At 41.6% G+C, this 24,235-nt stretch overlaps 1 protein-coding gene and 1 pseudogene across 1 annotated transcript; both read right to left on the bottom strand.

Moving 5' to 3' along the window:
* Positions 1-215: 215 nt before the first annotated feature.
* LOC139465304 (leishmanolysin-like peptidase) lies at positions 216-24,202 on the bottom strand. Its single transcript, XM_071246989.1, has 17 exons — positions 23,682-24,202; positions 19,510-19,641; positions 18,403-18,482; positions 16,330-16,441; positions 15,000-15,175; positions 14,648-14,753; positions 11,759-11,859; positions 11,127-11,244; positions 9,498-9,605; positions 8,944-9,020; positions 8,198-8,308; positions 6,548-6,680; positions 3,800-3,889; positions 3,183-3,252; positions 2,374-2,504; positions 1,253-1,408; positions 216-427 (listed from the first exon to the last, which is right to left on the bottom strand). Exons 1-17 carry the CDS (start codon positions 23,817-23,819, stop codon positions 269-271), a joined length of 1,998 nt encoding a protein of 665 aa, XP_071103090.1. The 5' UTR covers positions 23,820-24,202; the 3' UTR covers positions 216-268.
* Positions 16,511-18,269, bottom strand: LOC139465978 (uncharacterized; annotated as a pseudogene).
* Positions 24,203-24,235: the final 33 nt, after the last annotated feature.

The raw sequence follows: 24,235 nt of genomic DNA, 5'->3' as shown, positions 1-24,235 counted from the left end.
GACACACATAGACACAGTGAACAGTTGTCTACGATGTGAGACACACATAGACACAGTGAACACTTGTCTACGATGTGAGTCACACAGAGACACAGTGAACACTTGTCTACGATGTGAGACACACATAGACACAGTGAACACTTGTCTACGATGTGAGTCACACAGAGACACAGTGAACACTTGTCTATGATGTGAGACACACAGAGTCACTCAGGAGACAGAGCATCGACTCGTCTTTACTGTCACACACCCAGAGTCAAGGCTTGCCTCAGCTATGAGCCACAAGGAGACAAACAATGCTTGTGAGGAGTGAGGCAAGGAGCCATGTTGTGTCCAGTTTGTCAGCAGCACACGGCGCCTGGAGCGCATCCACTTGAACAGGAATTTGTGGCAGCTCTTCATCCGGTGGGCAAGTGATGCCACTCTCCTGGTAAAGACGGAAAATGAGTTTGAGATATGATTACTGAGAAACCACAGGAATATACCTAATGACCTTATATCTATTATTTACTGTAATGATATTGTAGATTTAATAATCTTTTGTCATGATTCTTTTCATACATTAGACAAGACCATTTTTGGGGGGGTCTATGGAGTGTTGGTTCAGAAATTCAAGTCAATAGATTAAAAAAATATAAAAATATAAAAACAATATTTAAATTTCAAATATTTCAAAATAAATTAAAAAATTGAATTGAGGGGAGGAGCAGTGTTTTGAATAAAAAATAATATGCCAGGTTGCTTTCAGGACCCACAGACTTTAGAAGCTGCACGCCTGACTAAACTCTTCACACTCATTTAAAAAAACAAGACAACAAGACAAATAATTTCACATTTAATTTACGGCAGGCCATAAAGACCCATACAAAAATAAAACTACGGGCATGACACAAGATCTATCTGCCACGGACACTTATTTCGAACACTGGGCAGGAGTATCTCAAATAGATTTTCAACAGGTTTTATTTATAGTTCTTTAAATAATTTACTCACATTGATAACGACAGTAAACCAATTTTTTTTTAACTTATTTTCTGTCGGCAGAATATGAAACCCCATGCTTTCCTTTTAATTTTTCAGTTTCATTTGTTTGGAGTCAGCAGATTTGCAAACCAAATTTGAAAATAATCTGGCCTTCCAAGAAGGAGTTAACTACTAAAACATCAGCCTTACTTGATTTCCAACTTCTGCTGATCCAGTACTATAGTGAGCATGATACAAAGTCAAAAAGAAGGATAAAAACGTCACTCACATCACAGACATGTTGGCAGGTAGGGCACACAATGCTGCCCTTGTGCAGGTAGTTATCGGAGACAAACTCCACATTCAGGACCTGCCCTTGGCGATAGCAGCGATATGACTTCTTGGCAACCTGTACTATCAGTCCCTTGTCACTGCTGCAGTGGAACTGAAACATCAACACAGTATTAGTCTCATGTCACCGCTGCGGTGGAACTGAAACATCAACACAGTATTAGTCTCATGTCACCGCTGCAGTGGAACTGAAACATCAACACAGTATTAGTCTCATGTCACCGCTGCGGTGGAACTGAAACATCAACACAGTATTAGTCTCATGTCACCGCTGCGGTGGAACTGAAACATCAACACAGTATTAGTCTCATGTCACCGCTGCGGTGGAACTGAAACATCAACACAGTATTAGTCTCATGTCACCGCTGCGGTGGAACTGAAACATCAACACAGTATTAGTCTCATGTCACCGCTGCGGTGGAACTGAAACATCAACACAGTATTAGTCTCATGTCACCGCTGCGGTGGAACTGAAACATCAACACAGTATTAGTCTCATGTCACCGCTGCGGTGGAACTGAAACATCAACACAGTATTAGTCTCATGTCACTGCTGCGGTGGAACTGAAACATCAACACAGTATTAGTCTCTTGTCACCGCTGCGGTGGAACTGAAACATCAACACAGTATTAGTCTCATGTCACCGCTGCGGTGGAACTGAAACATCAACACAGTATTAGTCTCATGTCACCGCTGCGGTGGAACTGAAACATCAACACAGTATTAATCTCATGTCACCGCTGCGGTGGAACTGAAACATCAACACAGTATTAGTCTCTTGTCACTGCTGCGGTGGAACTGAAACATCAACACAGTATTAGTCTCATGTCACCGCTGCGGTGGAACTGAAACATCAACACAGTATTAGTCTCATGTCACCGCTGCAGTGGAACTGAAACATCAACACAGTATTAGTCTCATGTCACTGCTGCGGTGGAACTGAAACATCAACATAGTATTAGTTTAACAACAAACAAAAAACTGTATACTTGTTATTCTAACATTTGACTGACAACAGAACTGTCCATATTCATGAGGTTTCACTGTACGCAGCCTACCTGGTAGCATCCGCTGCCGCTGTGCTGGGGGCTGTCCATGGAGTAGCACCGCTGCAGGTACCATCGGTCCGCATGGTTAAAACATTTAGAATCATTGCCATACTTTTCCCCGAAGAAGTTGGATTCAGGCCCTGAGGAGAAACAGTGGATCATGATCAAGTAGATTCATAACTCTCACTCCACATGTGATTTTCATAAGGTAAATCTTATATGTATTGAGATTGTCTAGTGAGTTTAACCCACATCCTAACAGTTTAACAATTTCAGTTGTATCAAATGACAGTTTCATGTTGGAGTAAAACCTGAAGTGACGCAGGTCCTAGACTACACTGCATCATGACGGACTCACTGACATTGGTATGGGCAGCTCTACAGCTGCATCGTGACGGACTCACTGACATTGGTATGGGCAGCTCTACAGCTGCATCGTGACGGACTCACTGACATTGTTCTGGGCAGCTCTACAGCTGCATCGTGACGTACTCACTGACATTGTTCTGGGAAGCTCTACAGCTGCATCGTGACGGACTCACTGACATTGGTCTGGGCAGCTCTACAGCTGCATCGTGACGGACTCACTGACATTGTTCTGGGCAACTCTACAGCTGCATCGTGACGTACTCACTGACATTGTTCTGGGAAGCTCTACAGCTGCATCGTGACGGACTCACTGACATTGGTCTGGGCAGCTCTACAGCTGCATCGTGACGTACTCACCGACATTGGTATGGGCAGCTCTACAGCTTCATCAAGAGGAACTCACCAACATTGTCATGTGTAGCTCTACAGCTGTATCGTGAAGTACTCACCGACATTGTTCTGGGAAGCTCTACAGCTGGACCCCCGTAGTGATCTATCGCTGCTGGTCCAGGAGAACTCCTGAAACGCATGACTGAGATATAATAAATCATAAACAAAACATCAGGGCCACAAAGCATTTCACAGATACAATATGGTATCAAGGATTTGGATAAAAAAAGCCATCGAACAAACATCTAATGTTTCTTGTTTGTCAAGGGTTGGATCTTGGTTGATGATTTTCAAACCCTTAGATTAACATGCAACTAAAACTGTCTACCTCGTCTAGTGGATAGAACATACAAAACAATGTGAAACATGGTACATGTTGTTACCCTGTCAGGGGGGAAAGCAAGGATGGATCTGCATGGAGTCAGTGTACTGTGTGTGGTATCCCTAGCACTATGAAACCAGCTTTAGTCCGGACACACACACACACATGTACATCGCTATATAAGTGCAATATTCATGAAAGCGATGTCACACCCCATTTCCGTTCAGCCTCTGCGTACCTATCTTAACCTGGAATACCAACAGGGTACATGCACAAGAAAGATTCTCAATACTGAGGTTATCACCAGTGGAGGCCACACATGCTTCTTTCTCATACTGTGAACCACACACTCACCTGCAGATACGGACAATAATCAGCAAGTTTAACTGAGCCTCCAAATCTTTTTACTTCCTGTGTTGCTACACCTTTGAGGTATGAGAAGTACTAAAAACAGAAACAATACAGAATCAATCACTTTTGAAATACCGACAGACCTGTTTCAATCAATTATATTCAACAAGGTATCACAGAGCCACCCAGTGTCTGTTGTCTGTCACATCATTATTTACCTGGTATCGAGGTTCTAGAGTAGCTTTATACTCCACAAGGTAACACAGAGCCACTGAGTGTCTGTCGTCTGTCACATCATTATTTACCTGGTATCGAGGTTCTAGAGTAGCTTTATACTCCACGAGGTAACACAGACCCACCGAGTGTGTAGTCTGTCATATCATTATTTACCTGGTATCAAGGTTCTAGAGCAGCTTTATACTCCACGAGGTAACACAGAGCCACTGAGTGTCTGTAGTCTGTCACATCATTATTAACCTGGTATCGAGGTTCTAGAGCAGCTTTATACTCCACGAGGTAACACAGAGCCACCAAGTGTCTGTCGTCTGTCACATCATTATTTACCTGGTATCGAGGTTCTAGAGCAGCTTTATACTCCATGAGGTTACACAGAGCCACCGAGTGTCTGTAGTCTGTCACATCAATATTAACCTGATATCGAGGTTCTAGAACAGCTTTATACTCCACAAGGTAACACAGAGCCACTGAGTGTCTGTAGTCTGTCACATCATTATTTACCTGGTATCGAGGTTCTAGAGCAGCTTTATACTCCACAAGGTATCACAGAGCCACTGAGTGTCTGTAGTCTGTCACATCATTATTTACCTGGTATCGAGGTTCTAGAGCAGCTTTATACTCCACAAGGTTACACAGAGCCACTGAGTGTCTGTAGTCTGTCACATCAATATTAACCTGGTATCGAGGTTCTAGAACAGCTTTATACTCCACGAGGTAACACAGAGCCACTGAGTGTCTGTAGTCTGTCACATCATTATTTACCTGGTATCGAGGTTCTAGAGCAGCTTTATACTCCACAAGGTAACACAGAGCCACCGAGTGTCTGTAGTCTGTCACATCATTATTTACCTGGTATCGAGGTTTTAGAGCAGCTTTATACTCCACAAGGTTACAAAGATCCATCGAGTGTCTGTAGTCTGTCACATCATTATTTACCTGGTATCGATATATATCGAGGTTCTAGAGCAGCTTTATACTCCACAAGGTAACACAGAGCCACCCAGTGTCTGTCGTCTGTCACATCATTATTTACCTGGTATCGAGGTTCTAGAGCAGCTTTATACTCCACAAGGTTACACAGAGCCACCAAGTGTCTGTAGTCTGTCAGATCATTATTTACCTGGTATCGAGGTTCTAGAGCAGCTTTATACTCCACAAGGTTACACAGAGCCACTGAGTGTCTGTCGTCTGTCACATCATTATTTACCTGGTATCGAGGTTCTAGAGAGCAGCTTTATACTCCACAAGGTTACACAGAGCCACTGAGTGTCTGTCGTCTGTCACATCATTATTTACCTGGTATCAAGGTTCTAGAGCAGCTTTATACTCCACAAGGTAACACAGAGACACCGAGTGTCTGCAGTCTGTCACATCATTATTTACCTGGTATCGAGGTTCTAGAGCAGCTTTATACTCCACAAGGTATCACCGGGCCACCGAGTGTCTGTCGTCTGTCACATCATTATTTACCTGGTATCGAGGTTCTAGAGCAGCTTTATACTCCACAAGGTATCACAGGGCCACCGAGTGTCTGTAGTCTGTCACATCATTATTTACCTGGTATCGAGGTTCTAGAGCAGCTTTATACTCCACAAGGTATCACCGGGCCACCGAGTGTCTGTCGTCTGTCACATCATTATTTACCTGGTATCGAGGTTCTAGAGCAGCTTTATACTCCACAAGGTATCACAGATCCATCGAGTGTCTGTAGTCTGTCACATCATTATTTACATGGTATCGAGGTTCTAGAGCTGCTTTATATTCCACAAGGTAACACAGAGCCACCCAGTGTCTGTCGTCTGTCACATCATTATTTACCTGGTATCGAGGTTCTAGAGCAGCTTTATACTCCACAAGGTAACACAGAGCCACCCAGTGTCTGTAGTCTGTCACATCATTATTTACCTGGTATCGAGGTTCTAGAGCAGCTTTATACTCCACGAGGTTACACAGAGCCACTGAGTGTCTGTCGTCTGTCACATCATTATTTACCTGGTATCGAGGTTCTAGAGCAGCTTTATACTCCACGAGGTAACACAGAGACACTGAGTGTCTGTCGTCTGTCACATCATTATTCACCTGGTATCGAGGTTCTAGAGCAGCTTTATACTCCACAAGGTAACACAGAGCCACCAAGTGTCTGTCGTCTGTCACATCATTATTTACCTGGTATCGAGGTTCTAGAGCAGCTTTATACTCCACGAGGTAACACAGAGCCACTGAGTGTCTGTAGTCTGTCACATCATTATTTACCTGGTATTGAGGTTTTAGAGCAGCTTTATACTCCACAAGGTATCACAGAGCCACCGAGTGTCTGTCGTCTGTCACATCATTATTTACCTGGTATCGAGGTTCTAAAACAGCTTTATACTCCACGAGGTTACAAAGAGCCACCCAGTGTCTGTAGTCTGACACATCATTATTTACCTGGTATCGAGGTTCTAGAGCAGCTTTATACTCCACGAGGTTACAAAGAGCCACCCAGTGTCTGTCGTCTGTCACATCATTATTTACCTGGTATCGAGGTTCTAGAGCAGCTTTATACTCCACAAGGTTACACAGAGCCACTGAGTGTCGGTTGTTGGAGCAGTCTGTCCACAGCTCCCCGCGGCGCACCTGCTCACAGTATGGGTAGATGCTTTCATGCCTAGAAACACAAGTCATGAGAGGAACCTATAGAACAGTTGTCACTGGAATCAATAAAATCAAAAACAAGTTTGTTTGTTTGTTTGTTTCATGTTGTTTAATACCACACTCAGCAATATTCCAGCTATATGATGGCGGTCTCTAAAATATTGAGTCTGGACCAGATTATCTACTTATTGACAAAATGAGCATCAATCCACGCAATTGGGATACAATGACATGCATCAACCAAGTCAGCGAGCCTGACCACTCGATCCCTTTAGTCGCCTCTTTCGACAAGCATAGTCGCCTTTTACGGCAAGCATGGGTTGCTGAAGATCTCTTCTACCCGGACCTTTGCGGGTCTCAAAACAAGTAATCAGTTCTATTTCTGAGCACTGATTAAACTCGGCGAGTTTCTTTCTTAATGTTACGTCAGCTACATGCATAAAATCAACCTAATATACATGTACAGTGGAATCCGTCACAACCAGACTCTGACTCTACTGAACTTCTGTCAATACTCGTCCACACTAATGGACCTGTGTATACCATGTATAGTCTGTTAAATAATAATATGCTTTGAGCCTTGTCATATTTCCAACTCTTCATCTCCTGATATAACCTCATTTATTTCATCTTCCCGGGTCAAGGGAGATAACTGACAATAAAAGACCAGTTTCCACCCTTGCCGAAAAAAGCTGGAGTTATGGAGTTTTATTTTGGCTGGACTAACAAGTCTATGCATAGTACAATCAAAATAGACATCCAGTTCGTAAACTGCTGTGTAGATTACAGTCAATTGCAAGATTTCCAAAGCATGTGTTCCGTCAATTTAGTACCAACACATATATATATATTCCAAATTGTTTAATGTTTTTAATCAAGGTGCTCAATGGATTTGACGAACTTCGCAAAAGTAAGACCCATTTTATTACAATAAAGATCTTGATTATCAATCAGATTTTCTTCACTGGACTCCACCATTTTGTTTAAAGCAAATGCATGTGATATGAGAGATGGAATCTGATTGATTGGTCAATAGGAAGGACATAGAAGGGACATAACTCTTAACTGCCACTGGCGGTGCTACCATTGAGCCCTGAAATTCCAGCCTAGTTCAGCAAGGATGGAAACTAGACTTTTACAGTCAGTTAATTCCCTTGCCTCAGGAAGATGCACCTATTCAGGCCTTTGTCTAAACTGGAATTAATTTAACTTTCAGTCCCACAGAAGTCTGTTTTAGATAGATTCCATTGTGTATTGTTTTCATGAAATTGCTACAAAGAAATTAAGAAATGCTGAATTCGACTGAAAATATGCTATATGATAGTCTTTATCTTGATTCATGAACCCGTCAATTAATCTGAATGATTTATGCTACTTTAAAAAGGTTAAGGGCCAACTAAGGATACCCAACTATCACAGATTAACTATATGAAAGAATGAGGTGGTCCTAAACTTTTTTTGAGTAGCATAACTTGGAACGGTACAGGTCTGGATAACGTGGGTTTCACTGGACTACCATCAAGTCTTTACCTTTGTTGTTTAATCTCTATCCACTCGTAACAACTTTTCTGTACAAAGTCACAGCCCAAGTTTTTCCCCCATTCGAAATTTCCAGCATTCTCATACTTGACTTGGTACCATCTGGAACAGAAGATTGGTTGGTTGGTTTGTTGTTTAACGCCGCACTCAGCAATATTCCAGCTATATGACAGCGGTCTGTAAATAATCGGGTCTGGACCAGACAATCCAGTGAATGACATTATGAGCATCGATCCACGCAATTGGGATCGATGACATATATCAACCAAGTCAGCGAGCCTGACCACCCGATCCCGTTAGTCCCTTTTTACGACAAGCATAGTCGCCTTTTACGGCAAGCATGGGTTGCTGAAGACCTATTCTATCCCGGATCTTCACGGATTGGAACAGAAGAAAATCAATGTGTTAAAACCATCACTGTCCTATTCACACTACTCTTGTCGGGTCTTACAGGGAGAATCTCACCGAGTGACGTTTAATATCAAGAATATAAACACGTATTGATAAACATTTAAAAATACAAGGCTTGGGGAGGTGCTATAAGCTTTTATCGACGAAAGTTGATATACATATGATATCAAAGGATACAAGGGTGAGTTTCTATTTATCTTCCAAAATAATTTTTCCAGAGTGCACAAACCATGCCTTGAATGAAGTTGATATGACATGTGTTTCTAAAATCAAAATAAAATATTTAAATGGTTGCACATGCACGTGAACCACGACAGCAGCCTCACCCAGTATCCTCCATCATCGCTAGGGTGATGCGGGAAATCACTGAGTTTTGTGTATATGCTCCGGTCATTGCCTCATTCTGAAACAAATCATCGTCAGGACCAATTCAAATTTTACGACTGTACTTGTTGTGTTATTTGATTTAAACATGTTAAAGGCATTTTCACAGATAAATCTTCAGGTCAACATCTCAAAAGGATCGGTAGAACTCATATTCATTTCAAACTTCTCATCCTGAAACCAACTAGACCAGTTTTTGGTCAATGTCATGCGACCTTTGACATTGTTTGAATTGGCTGATGGCTGGTTATTAAACTTGCCCTGTCTTGTATGAGAGACTATCTAAAATATGACTACAATCCACCAACTCTTGCTTTAAGTTATCACCCATTTTAATCATTTTTATTTGACTGTTATACTTGACTGGTTATCGAACACGACCTTACTTTCATTAGAGATTATCCATATACCAAGTTTGGTGAAAATCCACTGACAAAAGTTGAATATTATAGAAAGAAAACCTAGGCTGTGTAACGAGGCAGAATCGATCACTCACCTCAAACACTCTCTTTTCCCAATGTGTTAGCGCCGTCCCATCAATTCCCTGGTCTTCAAGTTCAGCTCCCTCTAGTGTGGAGCAGTTGAAATGGCGCCTTACCTCTTTCTAAATGACACAGGACATGTCACTGTTAGTATTCTACATGATCCAGTGAGGATACACAAGCCAAGATAACTGAGTGGAAAACTATTTTTTTGTTGCTGAATGCCGCACACAACAATATTCCTGCTTCATGTTGGCAGCCTGTAAATCATAGAGTCTGGACCAGTCAATCCAGTGACTGACATCATGAGCATCTATCTACTCGATTGGGATACGGCGTGCATTAGTCACCTCTTGCAATAAGCTAATTTTGCTGAAGACCAGTTCTACACAGATCTTCATGGGGAGACACGCATAGGTTGCTGAAGACCTGTTCTAACCCAGATCTTCACAGGGAGACAAGCATAGGTTGTCAAAGACCAGTCTTGACCCAGATCTTCATCGGGAGACAATCCAGTGATTGATATTATGACATACTCACATGCCTTGGGTTATGATGACAAGTAATGAACCAAGTAACTGAGCCTTACCACCCAAGCCATCCTAATGCAGGTCCCAGGGTTAATACTGCACTCTGTTATTTGTTTCACACTCATAAAGATCCAGGTTAGAACTGGTTTTCAGCAACCTATGCTTGTCTCCCTGTGAAGATCTGAGTTAGAACTGGTTTTCAGCAACCTATGCTTGTCTCCCTGTAAAGATCTGGGTTAGAACTGGTTTTCAGCAACCTATGCTTGTCTCCCTGTGAAGATCTGGGTTAGAACTGGTTTTCAGCAACCTATGCTTGTCTCCCTATGAAGATCTGGGTTAGAACTGGTTTTCAGCAACCTATGCTTGTCTCCCTGTGAAGATCTGGGTTAGAACTGGTTTTCAGCAACCCATGCTTGTCTCCCTGTAAAGATCTGGGTTAGAACTGGTTTTCAGCAACCTATGCTTGTCTCCCCATGAAGATCTTGTTTTCATTACTGGTTTTCAGCAACCTATGCTTGTCTCCCTGTGAAGATCTGGGTTAGAACTGGTTTTCAGCAACCTATGCTTGTCTCCCTGTGAAGATCTGGGTTAGAACTGGTTTTCAGCAACCTATGCTTGTCTCCCTGTGAAGATCTGGGTTAGAACTGGTTTTCAGCAACCTATGCTTGTCTCCCTGTGAAGATCTGGGTTAGAACTGGTTTTCAGCAACCCATGCTTGTCTCCCTGTAAAGATCTGGGTTAGAACTGGTTTTCAGCAACCTATGCTTGTCTCCCCGTGAAGATCTTGTTTTCATTACTGGTTGTCAGCAACCCATGCTTGTCGTAAGAGGTGACTAACGTGATCAGGTGGTCAGGCTCGCTGACTAAGTTGATATACGTCATATGCCAATCAAGTAGATTGATGCGCATGATGTCAGTCACAGGGATTGACCAGACTTAATTATTTACCGACCTCCGTGAAATAGCTGGAATATTGCTGAGAGAGGCATAAACAGCAAACAAACTAAATTGACATACTGTATCAAGATTTCTGCATCATCTCATTGTGGTGTGATATTGACATGTTGACATCGCAACAATGGTTTACCTTGTCACAGCTCCTACAACACTTACTGTCACTTTGGGCGTAACTATGAATATAGCATCTTTCTCAAAAGTCCCGGTTTTCAACTTCCAGTTTTTCCGTTTCACTTTTTTCACAACATTTGTGCTCCATACATACATGCCCAGCCTGTTGAACAAAATAAAACAATTAAATACTTCAAGGAAATTGGTATCCTGGAAGTTGGTGAGTAGGTAAGAAAACGTACAACTTTACGGATAACTTTTGGTTTATTGCATGTAGCGATATTTCGATGTAGATTCTTACACCGTTATCAGGGGGGAGTTTTGTTTAAAGCCGCTTTTAACAGTATTCCAGTTATATCACGGTGTGTCAGCCTAATGTGGGGGAAAGCCTGAAGTGATGCCGGTCTCAGATGTTTAACTACTTCGATGAAACCCATGAGCACGGGTATGGTGCTGACAAACCTTGAAACATAATCAGGGCAAACCGGGATTCGAATCATAGGTTTCTGGCGTGCCCAAGGGACACAGCGAAGTTGTGAAAGTTATCCATGCCATTTCTTACTTCAAGGATTCACAAAGTTAAGTTGCTTGGTGGTCATATTTAAACAAAACATTCACTATCTAAACAAGGTGAGCTGAAACTACAAAGATGAAGAAAACTGAAAATGGCTGCTTACTTTCTGTTGAAGCCAAAAGGTTTGAGTGACAAGGGGTTGCGGTCAGTGAGTGGGTCTCCGTTCTGGTCTCGGTAGAAGGCGTACAGGCCGGCTGTAAAACCCTGGCACAACAGAGTGAAAAACAAGTCATGTGTCTGCAAATGCAACATGCCAAGTAACATCAGATCTTCAAAAACTGTATTCAGTAAAACTCATCCCAATATTTCATAAGAGAGAAAGATGTCGAGATCATCAAGTCATGGGGATGGAGTAATATTCCTTTGTGCGTATATTTTCAATAAAGACCATCCAAAATGCAGGTGAAGCAAGGCATCACACATATCATAGATCTGCCTTCCAACACGAAGTGTCAATGTCTTGATGGTAACAGGCTTAATGTTGTCATGTTAATGTCACAACAGATTATTTTGACAAAAATTGCCATCATAACATTGTCAGTGTTGACGCATGTAGAATGTCATGTATGTGGAGCCTACTAGCCAGTGCATGCAGAATGTTGTGTGTGTGGAGCCTACTAACCAGTGCATGCAGAATGTCATGTATGTGGAGCCTACTAACCAGTGCATGCAGAATGTCATGTGTGTGGAGCCTACTAACCAGTGCATGCAGAATGTCATGTGTGTGGAGCCTACTAACCAGTGCATGCAGAATGTCATGTGTGTGGAGCCTACTAACCAGTGCATGCAGAATTTCATGTATGTGGAGCCTACTAACCAGTGCATGCAGAATGTCATGTATGTGGAGCCTACTAACCAGTGCATGTAGAATGTCATGTATGTGGAGCCTACTAACCAGTGCATGTAGAATGTCATGTGTGTGGAGCCTACTAACCAGTGCATGTAGAATGTCATGTATGTGGAGCCTACTAACCAGTGCATGCAGAATGTCATGTGTGTGGAGCCTACTAACCAGTGCATGCAGAATGTCATGTGTGTGGAGCCTACAAACCAGTGCATGCAGAATGTCATGTATGTGGAGCCTACTAACCAGTGCATGCAGAATGTCATTTATGTGGAGCCTACTAACCAGTCATGCAGAATGTCATGTATGTGGAGCCTACTAACCAGTGCATGTAGAATGTCATGTATGTGGAGCCTACTAACCAGTGCATGCAGAATGTCATTTATGTGGAGCCTACTAACCAGTCATGCAGAATGTCATGTATGTGGAGCCTACTAACCAGTGTATGCAGAATGTCATGTATGTGGAGCCTACTAACCAGTGCATGTAGAATGTTATGTATGTGGAGCCTACTAACCAGTGCATGTAGAATGTCATTATGTGGAGCCTACTAGCCAGTGCATGCAGAATGTCATGTGTGTGGAGCCTACTAACCAGTGCATGCAGAATGTCATGTATGTGGAGCCTACTAACCAGTGCATGCAGAATGTTATGTATGTGGAGCCTACTAACCAGTGCATGCAGAATGTTATGTATGTGGAGCCTACTAACCAGTGCATGCAGAATGTCATGTGTGTGCAGCCTACAAACCAGTGCATGCAGAATGTCATGTATGTGGAGCCTACTAACCAGAGCATGTAGAATGTCATGTATGTGGAGCCTACTAACCAGTGCATGCAGAATGTCATGTGTGTTGAGCGTACTAACCAGTGCATGCAGAATGTCATGTATGTGGAGCCTACTAACCAGTGCATGCAGAAAGTCATTTACGTGGAGCCTACTAACCAGTGCATGCAGAATGTCATTATGTGGAGCCTACTAACCAGTGCATGCAGAACGTTATGTATGTGGAGCCTACTAACCAGTGCATGCAGAATGTTATGTATGTGGAGCCTACTAACCAGTGCATGCAGAATGTCATTATGTGGAGCCTACTAGCCAGTGCATGCAGAATGTCATGTATGTGGAGCCTACTAACCAGTGCATGCAGAATGTTATGTATGTGGAGCCTACTAACCAGTGCATGCAGAATGTTATGTATGTGGAGCCTACTAACCAGTGCATGCAGAATGTCATGTGTGTGGAGCCTACAAACCAGTGCATGCAGAATGTTATGTATGTGGAGCCTACTAACCAGTGCATGCAGAATGTCATGTGTGTGGAGCCTACTAACCAGCGCATGCAGAATGTCATGTATGTGGAGCCTACTAACCAGTGCATGCAGAATGTCATGTGTGTGGAGCCTACTAACCAGTGCATGCAGAATGTTGTGTGTTGAGTGTACTAACCAGTGCATGCAGAATGTTATGTATGTGCAGCCTACTAACCAGTGCATGTAGAATGTCATGTATGTGGAGCCTACTAACCAGTGCATGTAGAATGTCATGTATGTGGAGCCTACTAACCAGTGCACGCAGAATGTTATGTATGTGGAGCCTACTAACCAGTGCATGCAGAATGTCATGTGTGTGGAGCCTACTAACCAGTGCATGCAGAATTTCATGTATGTGGAGCCTACTAACCAGTGCATGCAGAATGTCATGTGTGTTGAGCGTACTAACCAGTGCATGCAGAATGTCATGTGTGTTGAGCGTACTAACCAGTGAATGCAGAATATCATGTATGTGGAGCCTACTAACCAGTGCATGCAGAATGTTATGTGTGTGGAGCCTACTAACCAGTGCATGCAGAATGTCATGTATGTGGAGCCTACTAACCAGTGCATGCAGAATGTTGTGTGTTGAGTGTACTAACCAGTGCATGCAGAATGTCATGTACGTGGAGCCTACTAACCAGTGCATGCAGAATGTCATGTGTGTTGAGCGTACTAACCAGTGGATGCAGAATGTCATGTGTGTTGAGCGTACTAACCAGTGAATGCAGAATATCATGTATGTGGAGCCTACTAACCAGTGCATGCAGAATGTCATGTGTGTGGAGCCTACTAACCAATGCATGCAGAATATCATGTATGTGGAGCCTACTAACCAATGCATGCAGAATCTCATGCTTCATGGTAGACAGCAGCTGCATTTTCTCCTGAATCTCCAGAGACAGGGACTTGGGGCAGATGCTGAAGTAGCCAGCTACTGGTCTGAAAAACACAAAGTGGGATCACAGACCATGTGGAACGAAAACGTACAGCTCTTACTTTAGTTGGACACAAACAGTTAAGTATGAGAATCTGTACTTTACAAAGAAGGTGTTATCCTAAATACAACATTTGTCATACATAAATTTACAAAAATACACCCTATCTCAGGTTCATTGTACGTGTTCTCAATACCACAAACATTAGGGACACTTTCTGCAGCTTCCTGTTGGTGAGGCTGTAACCCACCTATCAAGGACTCGCTCCTGCTGGCAGTGCGCTGCGTATGCAATGGTGTTGCCCTGCTTGCACCGCTGGGAGTGCACCGCCGCCACGTACAGGATGAAGTCGGTGTTGTTGACGCCGGCGCCAGACACAGTCTGATGGTCATACAGGTAGGTGGACTGGTCCCAGGAATGGCAACCCTGGAAACAGACATCATGCCTTTGAAGAAAGCTAGTTGGCAAAAGTCTTTTGTATGTCTTCCTTCATGAACTGATATCAGTTGTGTTCAACATGATTATGTCCCTGGCTTCTCCAATTTACCATAATGGGTGACATGCGGACCAAACATGGAGTCACGGGGCCCCCCAAAAAGACATTTCTAATCCCATTTTGAGAATGGAACCAAGGACTTTCACATAGACACAACCATGATAACCAACCCATGCTTGTCGTAAAAGGCAACTATGCTTGTCGTAAAAGGCAACTAATGGGATCGTGTGGTCAGACTCGCTGACTTGGTTGATGCATGTCATCGTATCCCAATAGCGTAGATTGATGCTCACGATATCAATCACTGGATTTCCTGGCCCAGACTCGATTATTTACAGACCGCCGTCATATAGCTGGTATATTGCTGAGTGCGGTGTTAAACAACCAACCAACCAAGAAGAACCTTGTGAAGATTGGTCTTCAGCAAACCCATGCATGTCGTAAAAGGCAACTAACTGGATCGACTCGCTGACTTGGTTGATGCATGTCATCGTATACCAATTAGTGGTGGGAGGATACCCTGATGCATTGGAGGATCGCGATTTTGTACTTCTCGATACAAGCATCACTAAGTTAAAAATATCGATTCTGACCTTAAATGTTTGCTTTAATAACTGTTCCACTAAACACTGATCAGTAGGGCAAGTTAATAGTGAAAACATAAATATTTTCATTTGTTGTGCCATATTTGACACTGCCAACTGTAAATCATCAGTGTGCCAGGTATTTGGCCATCCTGGCTATGAAAAAGATGGTTTACGCACCACAGATAAGAGCACATGCAAGTATCGTGAGTAAGGTATTGTGATATGTATCGGATCTCACAGTTGGTGTATCATCCTAGCCCTAATACCAATTATGGAGATTGATGCTCACTTAAAAAACCCAAACTTTCAAAAGGCTCCAGTTCACCATTAGACCTATCTATGTGCAAAGTTTGATGTAGAAATATTTTACGGTTTACAAGATGTGCTCCAGAATGACATCTTGCATGGACGTACAGACGGTGTCCATTTAAATACCCCCCGCAAACTGCATTGCGGGGAATAATAAGCTAGACTGGATATTTGACAATGCAACCCACCTCAAGGTGTTCCTCTGGGATGATGATGTCCCCACACACCGTCTGACTGGCACAGCCCCCCACACAGTACACCCTCGTGTCATTGTACCGCACTCGCTGGCTGTGGCACTGCCTGGCAATAAATACAACACAATAATATCAATGACACTGCGATCTAACAGCCACTACAATGTAACAGCCACTACAATGTAACAGCAACTGCGATGTAACAGCCACTACAATGTAACAGCCACTACAATGTAACAGCCACTGCAATGTAACAGCCACTACAATGTAACAGCCACTGCAATGTAACAGCCACTGCCATGTAACAGCCACTGCCATGTAACAGCCACTGCGATGTAACAGCAACTGCGATGTAACAGCCACTACAATGTAACAGCCACTGCAATGTAACAGCCACTACAATGTAACAGCCACTGCAATGTAACAGCCACTGCAATGTAACAGCCACTGCGATGTAACAGCAACTGCCATGTAACAGCCACTACAATGTAACAGCCACTACAATGTAACAGCCACTACAATGTAACAGCCACTGCCATGTAACAGTCACTTCAATGTAACAGTCACTGCCATGTAACAGTCACTACAATGTAACAGCCACTGCCATGTAACAGCCACTACAATGTAACAGCCACTACAATGTAACAGCCACTACAATGTAACAGCCACTGCCATGTAACAGCCACTACAATGTAACAGTCACTACAATGTAACAGCCACTGCAATGTAACAGTCACTGCCATGTAACAGTCACTACAATGTAACAGCCACTGCCATGTAACAGTCACTACAATGTAACAGCCACTACAATGTAACAGCCACTACAATGTAACAGCCACTACAGTGTAACAGCCACTGCAATGTAACAGCCACTGCCATGTAACAGCCACTGCGATGTAACAGCCACTGCCATGTAACAGCCACTGCCATGTAACAGTCACTACAATGTAACAGCCACTGCAATGTAACAGCCACTACAATGTAACAGCAACTGCGATGTAACAGCCACTGCAATGTAACAGCCACTGCGATGTAACAGCCACTGCGATGTAACAGCCACTACGATGTAACAGCCACTACAATGTAACAGCCACTGCAATGTGACAGCCACTGTGATGTAACAGCCATTGCGATGTTGAAACTGAAAGTCCATGTGAATTAAGTCTAATATATCATGTATATCCATTGTACAGGTTGTGTGTATTGTACATATGATGTGCTATTGCCCTGGTGGCCACATATACAGCACAACCGACAACATATTGCTAATACTTCCACCATAGTCAGAGAGTAAGGCCAGATCATTCCATTTTTGTTTTATGGATGCATCAAGCCAGCAATGCTTAATATTCCCTATACCTTAGGCTCAAGTTTCAACAAATTACCAATATTACTGTACGTCATTCACGAAAGCAAAGCTTAAGTTTCAACAAATTACCATGCTTACTGTACGTCATTCACGAAAGCAAAGCTTAAGTTTCAACAAATTACAAGTCTTACTGTACGTCATTCACGAAAGCAAAGCTCAAGTTTCAACAAATTACCAATATTACTGTACGTCATTCACGAAAGCAAAGCTCAAGTTTCAACAAATTACCATGCTTACTGTACGTCATTCACGAAAGCAAAGCTCAAGTTTCAACAAATTACCAATCTTACTGTACGTCATTCACGAAAGCAAAGCTTAAGTTTCAACAAATTACAAGTCTTACTGTACGTCATTCACGAAAGCAAAGCTCAAGTTTCAACAAATTACCAATCTTACTGTACGTCATTCACGAAAGCAAAGCTTAAGTTTCAACAAATTACAAGTCTTACTGTACGTCATTCACGAAAGCAAAGCTCAAGTTTCAACAAATTACCAATCTTACTGTACGTCATTCACGAAAGCCAAGCTCAAGTTTCAACAAATTACCAATCTTACTGTACGTCATTCACGAAAGCAAAGCTTAAGTTTCAACAAATTACAAGTCTTACTGTACGTCATTCACGAAAGCAAAGCTCAAGTTTCAACAAATTACCAATCTTACTGTACGTCATTCATGGCATATACAAGAACCAGCTTACTTCCTCAAGCGTATCGGAGCACCAGTTCCCCTCACTTTCAGGGTGTCCTGCCAGAACTGAACTGCCTCAATGACGGTCTCCTGCAACAGAAGACGATCATTATCCATGTATACTAGATCACAGAAATCTGAAGTTGTGAATTAAATACAATTTGATGTCTTTTTGACTATCAAATACCCCCCTCTATACTTCTATTCAGAAATAAGGGTTTGTTTGATGTTAAATAAAGTAAATGAGACAATAATGTTTGTAATTTTAACATATTTATTCAGAAATTCAGATTCCTATGAATAGACATAGAGGTCTCGTATAGACGAATGTCTAAACTAAAGTAATCCATCCAATGAAATTGTTGAGATTAACGAATTTCCTTATTACAGACTCAAAGATACGGAGTTATGTCCCCTTGCATAAATGGAGTAAAGTTCCTTTTCTGCGCATGACACCTTCGTCACACTCTCGGTAACATCGCTGCTGTCAGTGAGGAAGCGGCCATTACAAGAATCTTGAAATTTGCCCTCTAATCAGTTGTTTATGTTTTTGTTCATATCTTTGGGAATGCCATCATATTGAATTTTGAAAAGGTTTACGCATTTGCAACCCAGATGAATTTACCTTTTTGTTTGCAAAATTTGCGAGAAAATCGCCAAACTTCTACCTTACATTCACACTATGCCATTACATATTCGTTGAAACGAAATAAAAATTAAAACTGACTAACAAAATTTAGCTAGGGTAAGAGTATTTGGTGTGATGGCAGTCATCACTTGATTGTACACATAACGGTCAGTCGGTTACGAGTTTAACTCCAAGCATGGTAGTAGTCACCTATCGCAGTAGGGAGCTAGGACTGGTGGCAGCAACAGTATAGAGCTCCACAAAAGGGCTATCACTGTTACTTGTTCAGTGTTGCTAGGAGCTTAAAAATTTGCAGTGTATAGTTTTAATAAGCACCCCTTTTGTCAATTATCTGAGCGCCCACAGTGCTTATCACGATCAATACTGTACTAATACATTTGATCTAGTTATCACGGAAGGTAAATTACGAAATATGATGCTTCACAGACATAGCCTTGGGTTGATGTGTAAAAAACACAATTTGCTTACCTGCACTAGTTTCCTGAGCTTGTCTGGCAGTTCCCGTAGGCTGTCATCGTAATGAAGGTGGATCCTAAGAGGCTGGTCCACGCTGCGCTTTCTCAACACATGGCCTGGTTCGATGTTCACGTCATAAAACACCTGGCAATGGAACACAATTCATGTATTGAGATGGAGAGCTTTCTAATCAGACAATTAGCAAGGCAGCTTCTAAATTCCTTGCCCAAGTGAGCAAAACATTTGGAGCAGCATATACAATTTCTGTTTTTAGAAAATGAACCTGAACTGACAGTTCCAAATATAAATAATAAAGGCACATTTCTAAAGCTGTGGATATTTTATACACCCTGTTGTTTTTGTTTGTTGTTGTTTAACGCCGCACTCAGCAATATTCCAGCTATATGACGGCGATCTGTTAATAATCAAGTCTGGACCAGACAATCCAGTGATTGACATCATGAGCATCGATCCACAAAATTGGGATACGATGACATGCATCCACCAAGTCAGTGAGCCTAACTACCCGATCCCGTAAGTCGCCTCTTACAACAAGCACAGTCACCTTTTACAGCAAGCATGGGTTGCTTGTTTTTGAGTGCCATGTCATCTACACCTAAAAGGAAGTACAATCAAAGGAATATCTGAGTTCTGTGTGGGTTTTCATTTGTTGAACATGTTAAAAGTAAAATGAAGTGGTGAAGAAATGAAGACAAATTGTTTTAGAAAATTGACATCCAATTGGCAGAAGAACCTGCTAATCCTTAACGTAGATTTGCTCAGGAATATGTTACATCCTTCTACACAGGGGTTATCAGACCTTCATGCAGAGTAAGTGAGTGAGTTGGGTTTTAACAGTATTCCAGTTATATCATGGCGTGTCAGCTTGATGTGGGAGGAAAGCCAGAAGTGATGCAGGTCTCAGACGTTTACCACTTCGGTGAAACCCATGAGCACGGGTATGGTGCTGACAAACCTAGAAACATCATGGGGGCGAACTGGGATTCGAACCCATAATCATAGGTTTCTGGCGTGCCCAAGGGACGCAACTCTGCGCAGCAAATCGTGGCTCCTTAGACGACTGGGCACCCGTGCCCCCCATGCAGAGAAAGTATATCAGAGTAAAAGATATGGTTTTCATGAGATTCGTAGTACTGTGAATCTCATCTCTTGAATCTGTACATGCACGTCGCTTTAGACATTCATGCCATTGAAAAATATATTTAATTGAATTCATTGAGTCCGTCAACATGGTCAAGAAGTTCACATTCCTTGAAGTTAATTGTATTTTCATGACAAGTTCACAAACTATGTGTAAACTGATGTAATGACATGTGTGAACATGGTCAATGTAGTGTGTTTATATAGTTTCATCCTCTGTTTATTGAATACTACCGTAATCGACATAATAAGCGCACAGGGCGCTCTCAAAATTAGAAATAGGGGGCTCTTATTAGAATATTATTTTGGTGAAAAAAACAGAGTTGAAAGATACATTTCGTGGTTTATGCTGACAGCCTGAAATGTTTATGTACGACAGATATATTTTTCTAGAATTTAATTGCCCATAATTAAGGGTGTATAAAACACACGAGTGCGTATTGTACGCGAATTAATAAGTCTTGTGAACATTGATCAATCGGAAGGGGTGCTCACTGGGATTGTTCACTAGCCAATAAATTAGCAAATACCGCCGTGGGCGCTTATTAGAGCGGGGCGCTTATTACGTCGAATACGGTATATTGTTTCCATTACATGTATCAATAAGCACTTTTATATGGCAGTGGAGATTGTTGTAAGTGTATATGTGGTAGGGCTGGGACGGGGAACTAGGACGGGTAACTAGGATGGGTAACTAGGACGGGTACCTAGGACGGGTAACTAAGATGGGTAACTAGGACAGGTAACAGTTATGTAAGGTCTTTAGTGATCTGGTCCAGCCACAGCTTGGCCAGTGATTGCCTATCCGCTTGTTTCTGTAGCATGTGTTTAGCTTTAAACACTTCAATATTTCTCTTCTCTGGTCACTGCTGCATTACAACTCCGCATGATTCACAGCACTGCACTGATTGGGGTAAGTTAATTTAGACTTCTTTAGTATTCATATTTATCACAAGGAGGTTAGGATTTGATAATTTAGTCTTGTTTAGTATGCTTTTATCATTTTAATTGCACATTTGTTATATCATGTAATTTGCAGTATGATCCACATGATACACAACGTTGTAAATATATTACTTATTCTTCATGATACATTAGTGTGTATTGTGATATTAAGTCATTGCTAGAGTAACCAATCAGAATATATTGTAATTAGTGTTAAGCTACCATATTGTTATAAGGCAGATAAGATGCTTTCAGTAATTTATACAGTTGGAGGCTTGTACATGATGTAGCTGTATCTGTTGATTGGTTTCCTGACTGAAAAGTCTGAATTCCTGCCTCTTTCCAACATTATTCCAGATTCAAGAACCGAGACAGACATTTCAAGACATTCGACAGTGATTATTTAAAAGCAATTAACAAAGCCACTGCTCGGGAAACAAGAGGAATACCAGTCAGTGCTCAGATCATAAAGTGGTCATCATTGGTAAGAACTGCACCAAGTTCATGCAAAGTACATTGGTTCATAACATGCTAAATGCTTGTATTTGTATGTTTGTTTATTGCTTAACACTGCACTCAGCAATATTCCAGCTATATGACAGCAGTCTGTAAATAATCGAATCTGGACCAGACAATCCAGTGATTAACATCATGAGCATCGATCCACGCAATTGGGATCGATTTAAATGCTTGTAATGTTTGTGTGCAAGTATAACATGAATAAACCCCCAAATACTTGCATTAGTTTTTTCTATTCTGATTTCTGAAAAAGCATGTTTGTTAACAAACAAGAGAAAAGTCCAGTCACATGATATGCAAATTAGACTGTGGCAGTGGTGTTTATGCTAAGTCACCACTGCGCAGGAGTGTAACCAAGTTCATGAAAAGTACATTGGTTCATAACATGCCAAATGCTTGTAATGTTTGTGTACAAGTATAACATGAATAACTTACTAATTCACCAGCAAATTCAATTTAAAACATGTTAACATTACCAAAGTAAATCATCAGTCAGGTTTCAGTCTATTTGAATGTTTGATTGAAAGTTTTCATGTGTCAGAGTAAGAAGAGTGAACATGTCAAAGTAAGTTTGAATGTTGTATTACTATTAGCCGAAACTGTTTTGGTATGTTTCATGCTTTTGTAATGATGACAGATATATTGATTTACTGATATAGCAATGTTTAGGTTCATTTTGTTTACACAGATTTTAGATGTGCTTGTCATATCTGGCTTTGCAGCTCTGATGACCTCTGCATCCCATAAACACGGTATGAATACTTTGTATATGTGGTCATGTCATACTGTGCAGCACCTGCATTGAATTGGACATGCATGTTGCATAAAGACGTTCTTGCCTGTGTACTTGATGTACTATATCTATTTGATTTGTATATACTTGGTCAATCAGGAGTTATTGCCCCTTGTAATTAACTGTATCATGGTGATTATAAGCTATCTAATTTGTGTACATCTAACTGTAATGACATGTTTTAAATCGCCATGTATATTGTATGGCCGTGTATCTAATGAATACTATTGTTTCATTTTCGCATTAAACATTTGCACCATATAACCAGTGTCCTGTACCAAGTTTATATCCACGTACCAACCCAGTTACATTACAGTAAGCAAGAAAATTAAAGATAATGATTGTTCCTGTCTCTGGATTCGTGTGGACATGATTATGTGAGGTGGGATGTTTGGTAGCAAGACAGGTGGGGAAGAGTATCTTACAATTAATTATTAATGCCTTGTCTTATGATATATAAAGAGCATATTTTTAACATGTGGGTCAGATATCAGCTGAATCAAAGACGTATATACAATCTATCTATATCTTGTATATACGTCTTTGCCTGAATATTGCATAGTGTTGTATCAATATATACATCTGTTTAAATCTGTATTTGTAACTGAACTTCCTGGTGTAGATTTTGTCTTATCTGCAGTAATGTGATGATTAACCTTATGTCATATGAAGTTATGACCATGTGTCCACTATTATTATACATATTTGTCATGATTGAGTGTGAATGTAGGAGTATACTGAAATCGAGACTGAATCTTGAACCAACCTCGTGCTGGTGATTAGATGAGGCTGAATGGCCACATGTCTGATGGTTCAAGGGTACGACATGACAGCAGTACCGAGCTGTCAAACACCACAACACTGTCAGTGTCAAATGCCACGATCTCTTCTGTAATTCATCCATTATAAATGACAGTTGTCCGACGTACACTATAGCTTCTCATGTCCATCAAAACCCAACGCCATACTAAATCACCAGGATTCAAGTACACGCTGTAAAACACTAACCATTCTCATACCACTAACAAATTCGATAAGATTTGGATACCAAATACAAACAGTATCAGGTTCCAATCCATCAACCAGTTAAAAGTTTCGTCTGTACTCTCGTATTCAGTGTGAATACGCGCTTCTTAACATGACGTTCAAAGTTAACACCTATGCATATGTTCAAACGCCTATTGTTGTCGCCTCTGTGGTTGGTTTTGCGGTGTTTCAATGGAATCATAACACATTATGAGCGACGATGATTCACTAGCTCAGATCCATCAACATTCCTGACAAAGGAAGTTCAGCCCCGGAAGTGCTCTTTAGTCAGCT

This window comes from Haliotis cracherodii, unplaced genomic scaffold (genome assembly GCF_022045235.1).
Source record: "Haliotis cracherodii isolate W230 unplaced genomic scaffold, xgHalCrac1.p SCAF_18, whole genome shotgun sequence".
NCBI lineage: Eukaryota > Metazoa > Mollusca > Gastropoda > Lepetellida > Haliotidae > Haliotis > Haliotis cracherodii.
Note: the sequence above shows the minus strand (reverse complement) of the source record. Positions and strands in the feature narration are given on the sequence as shown.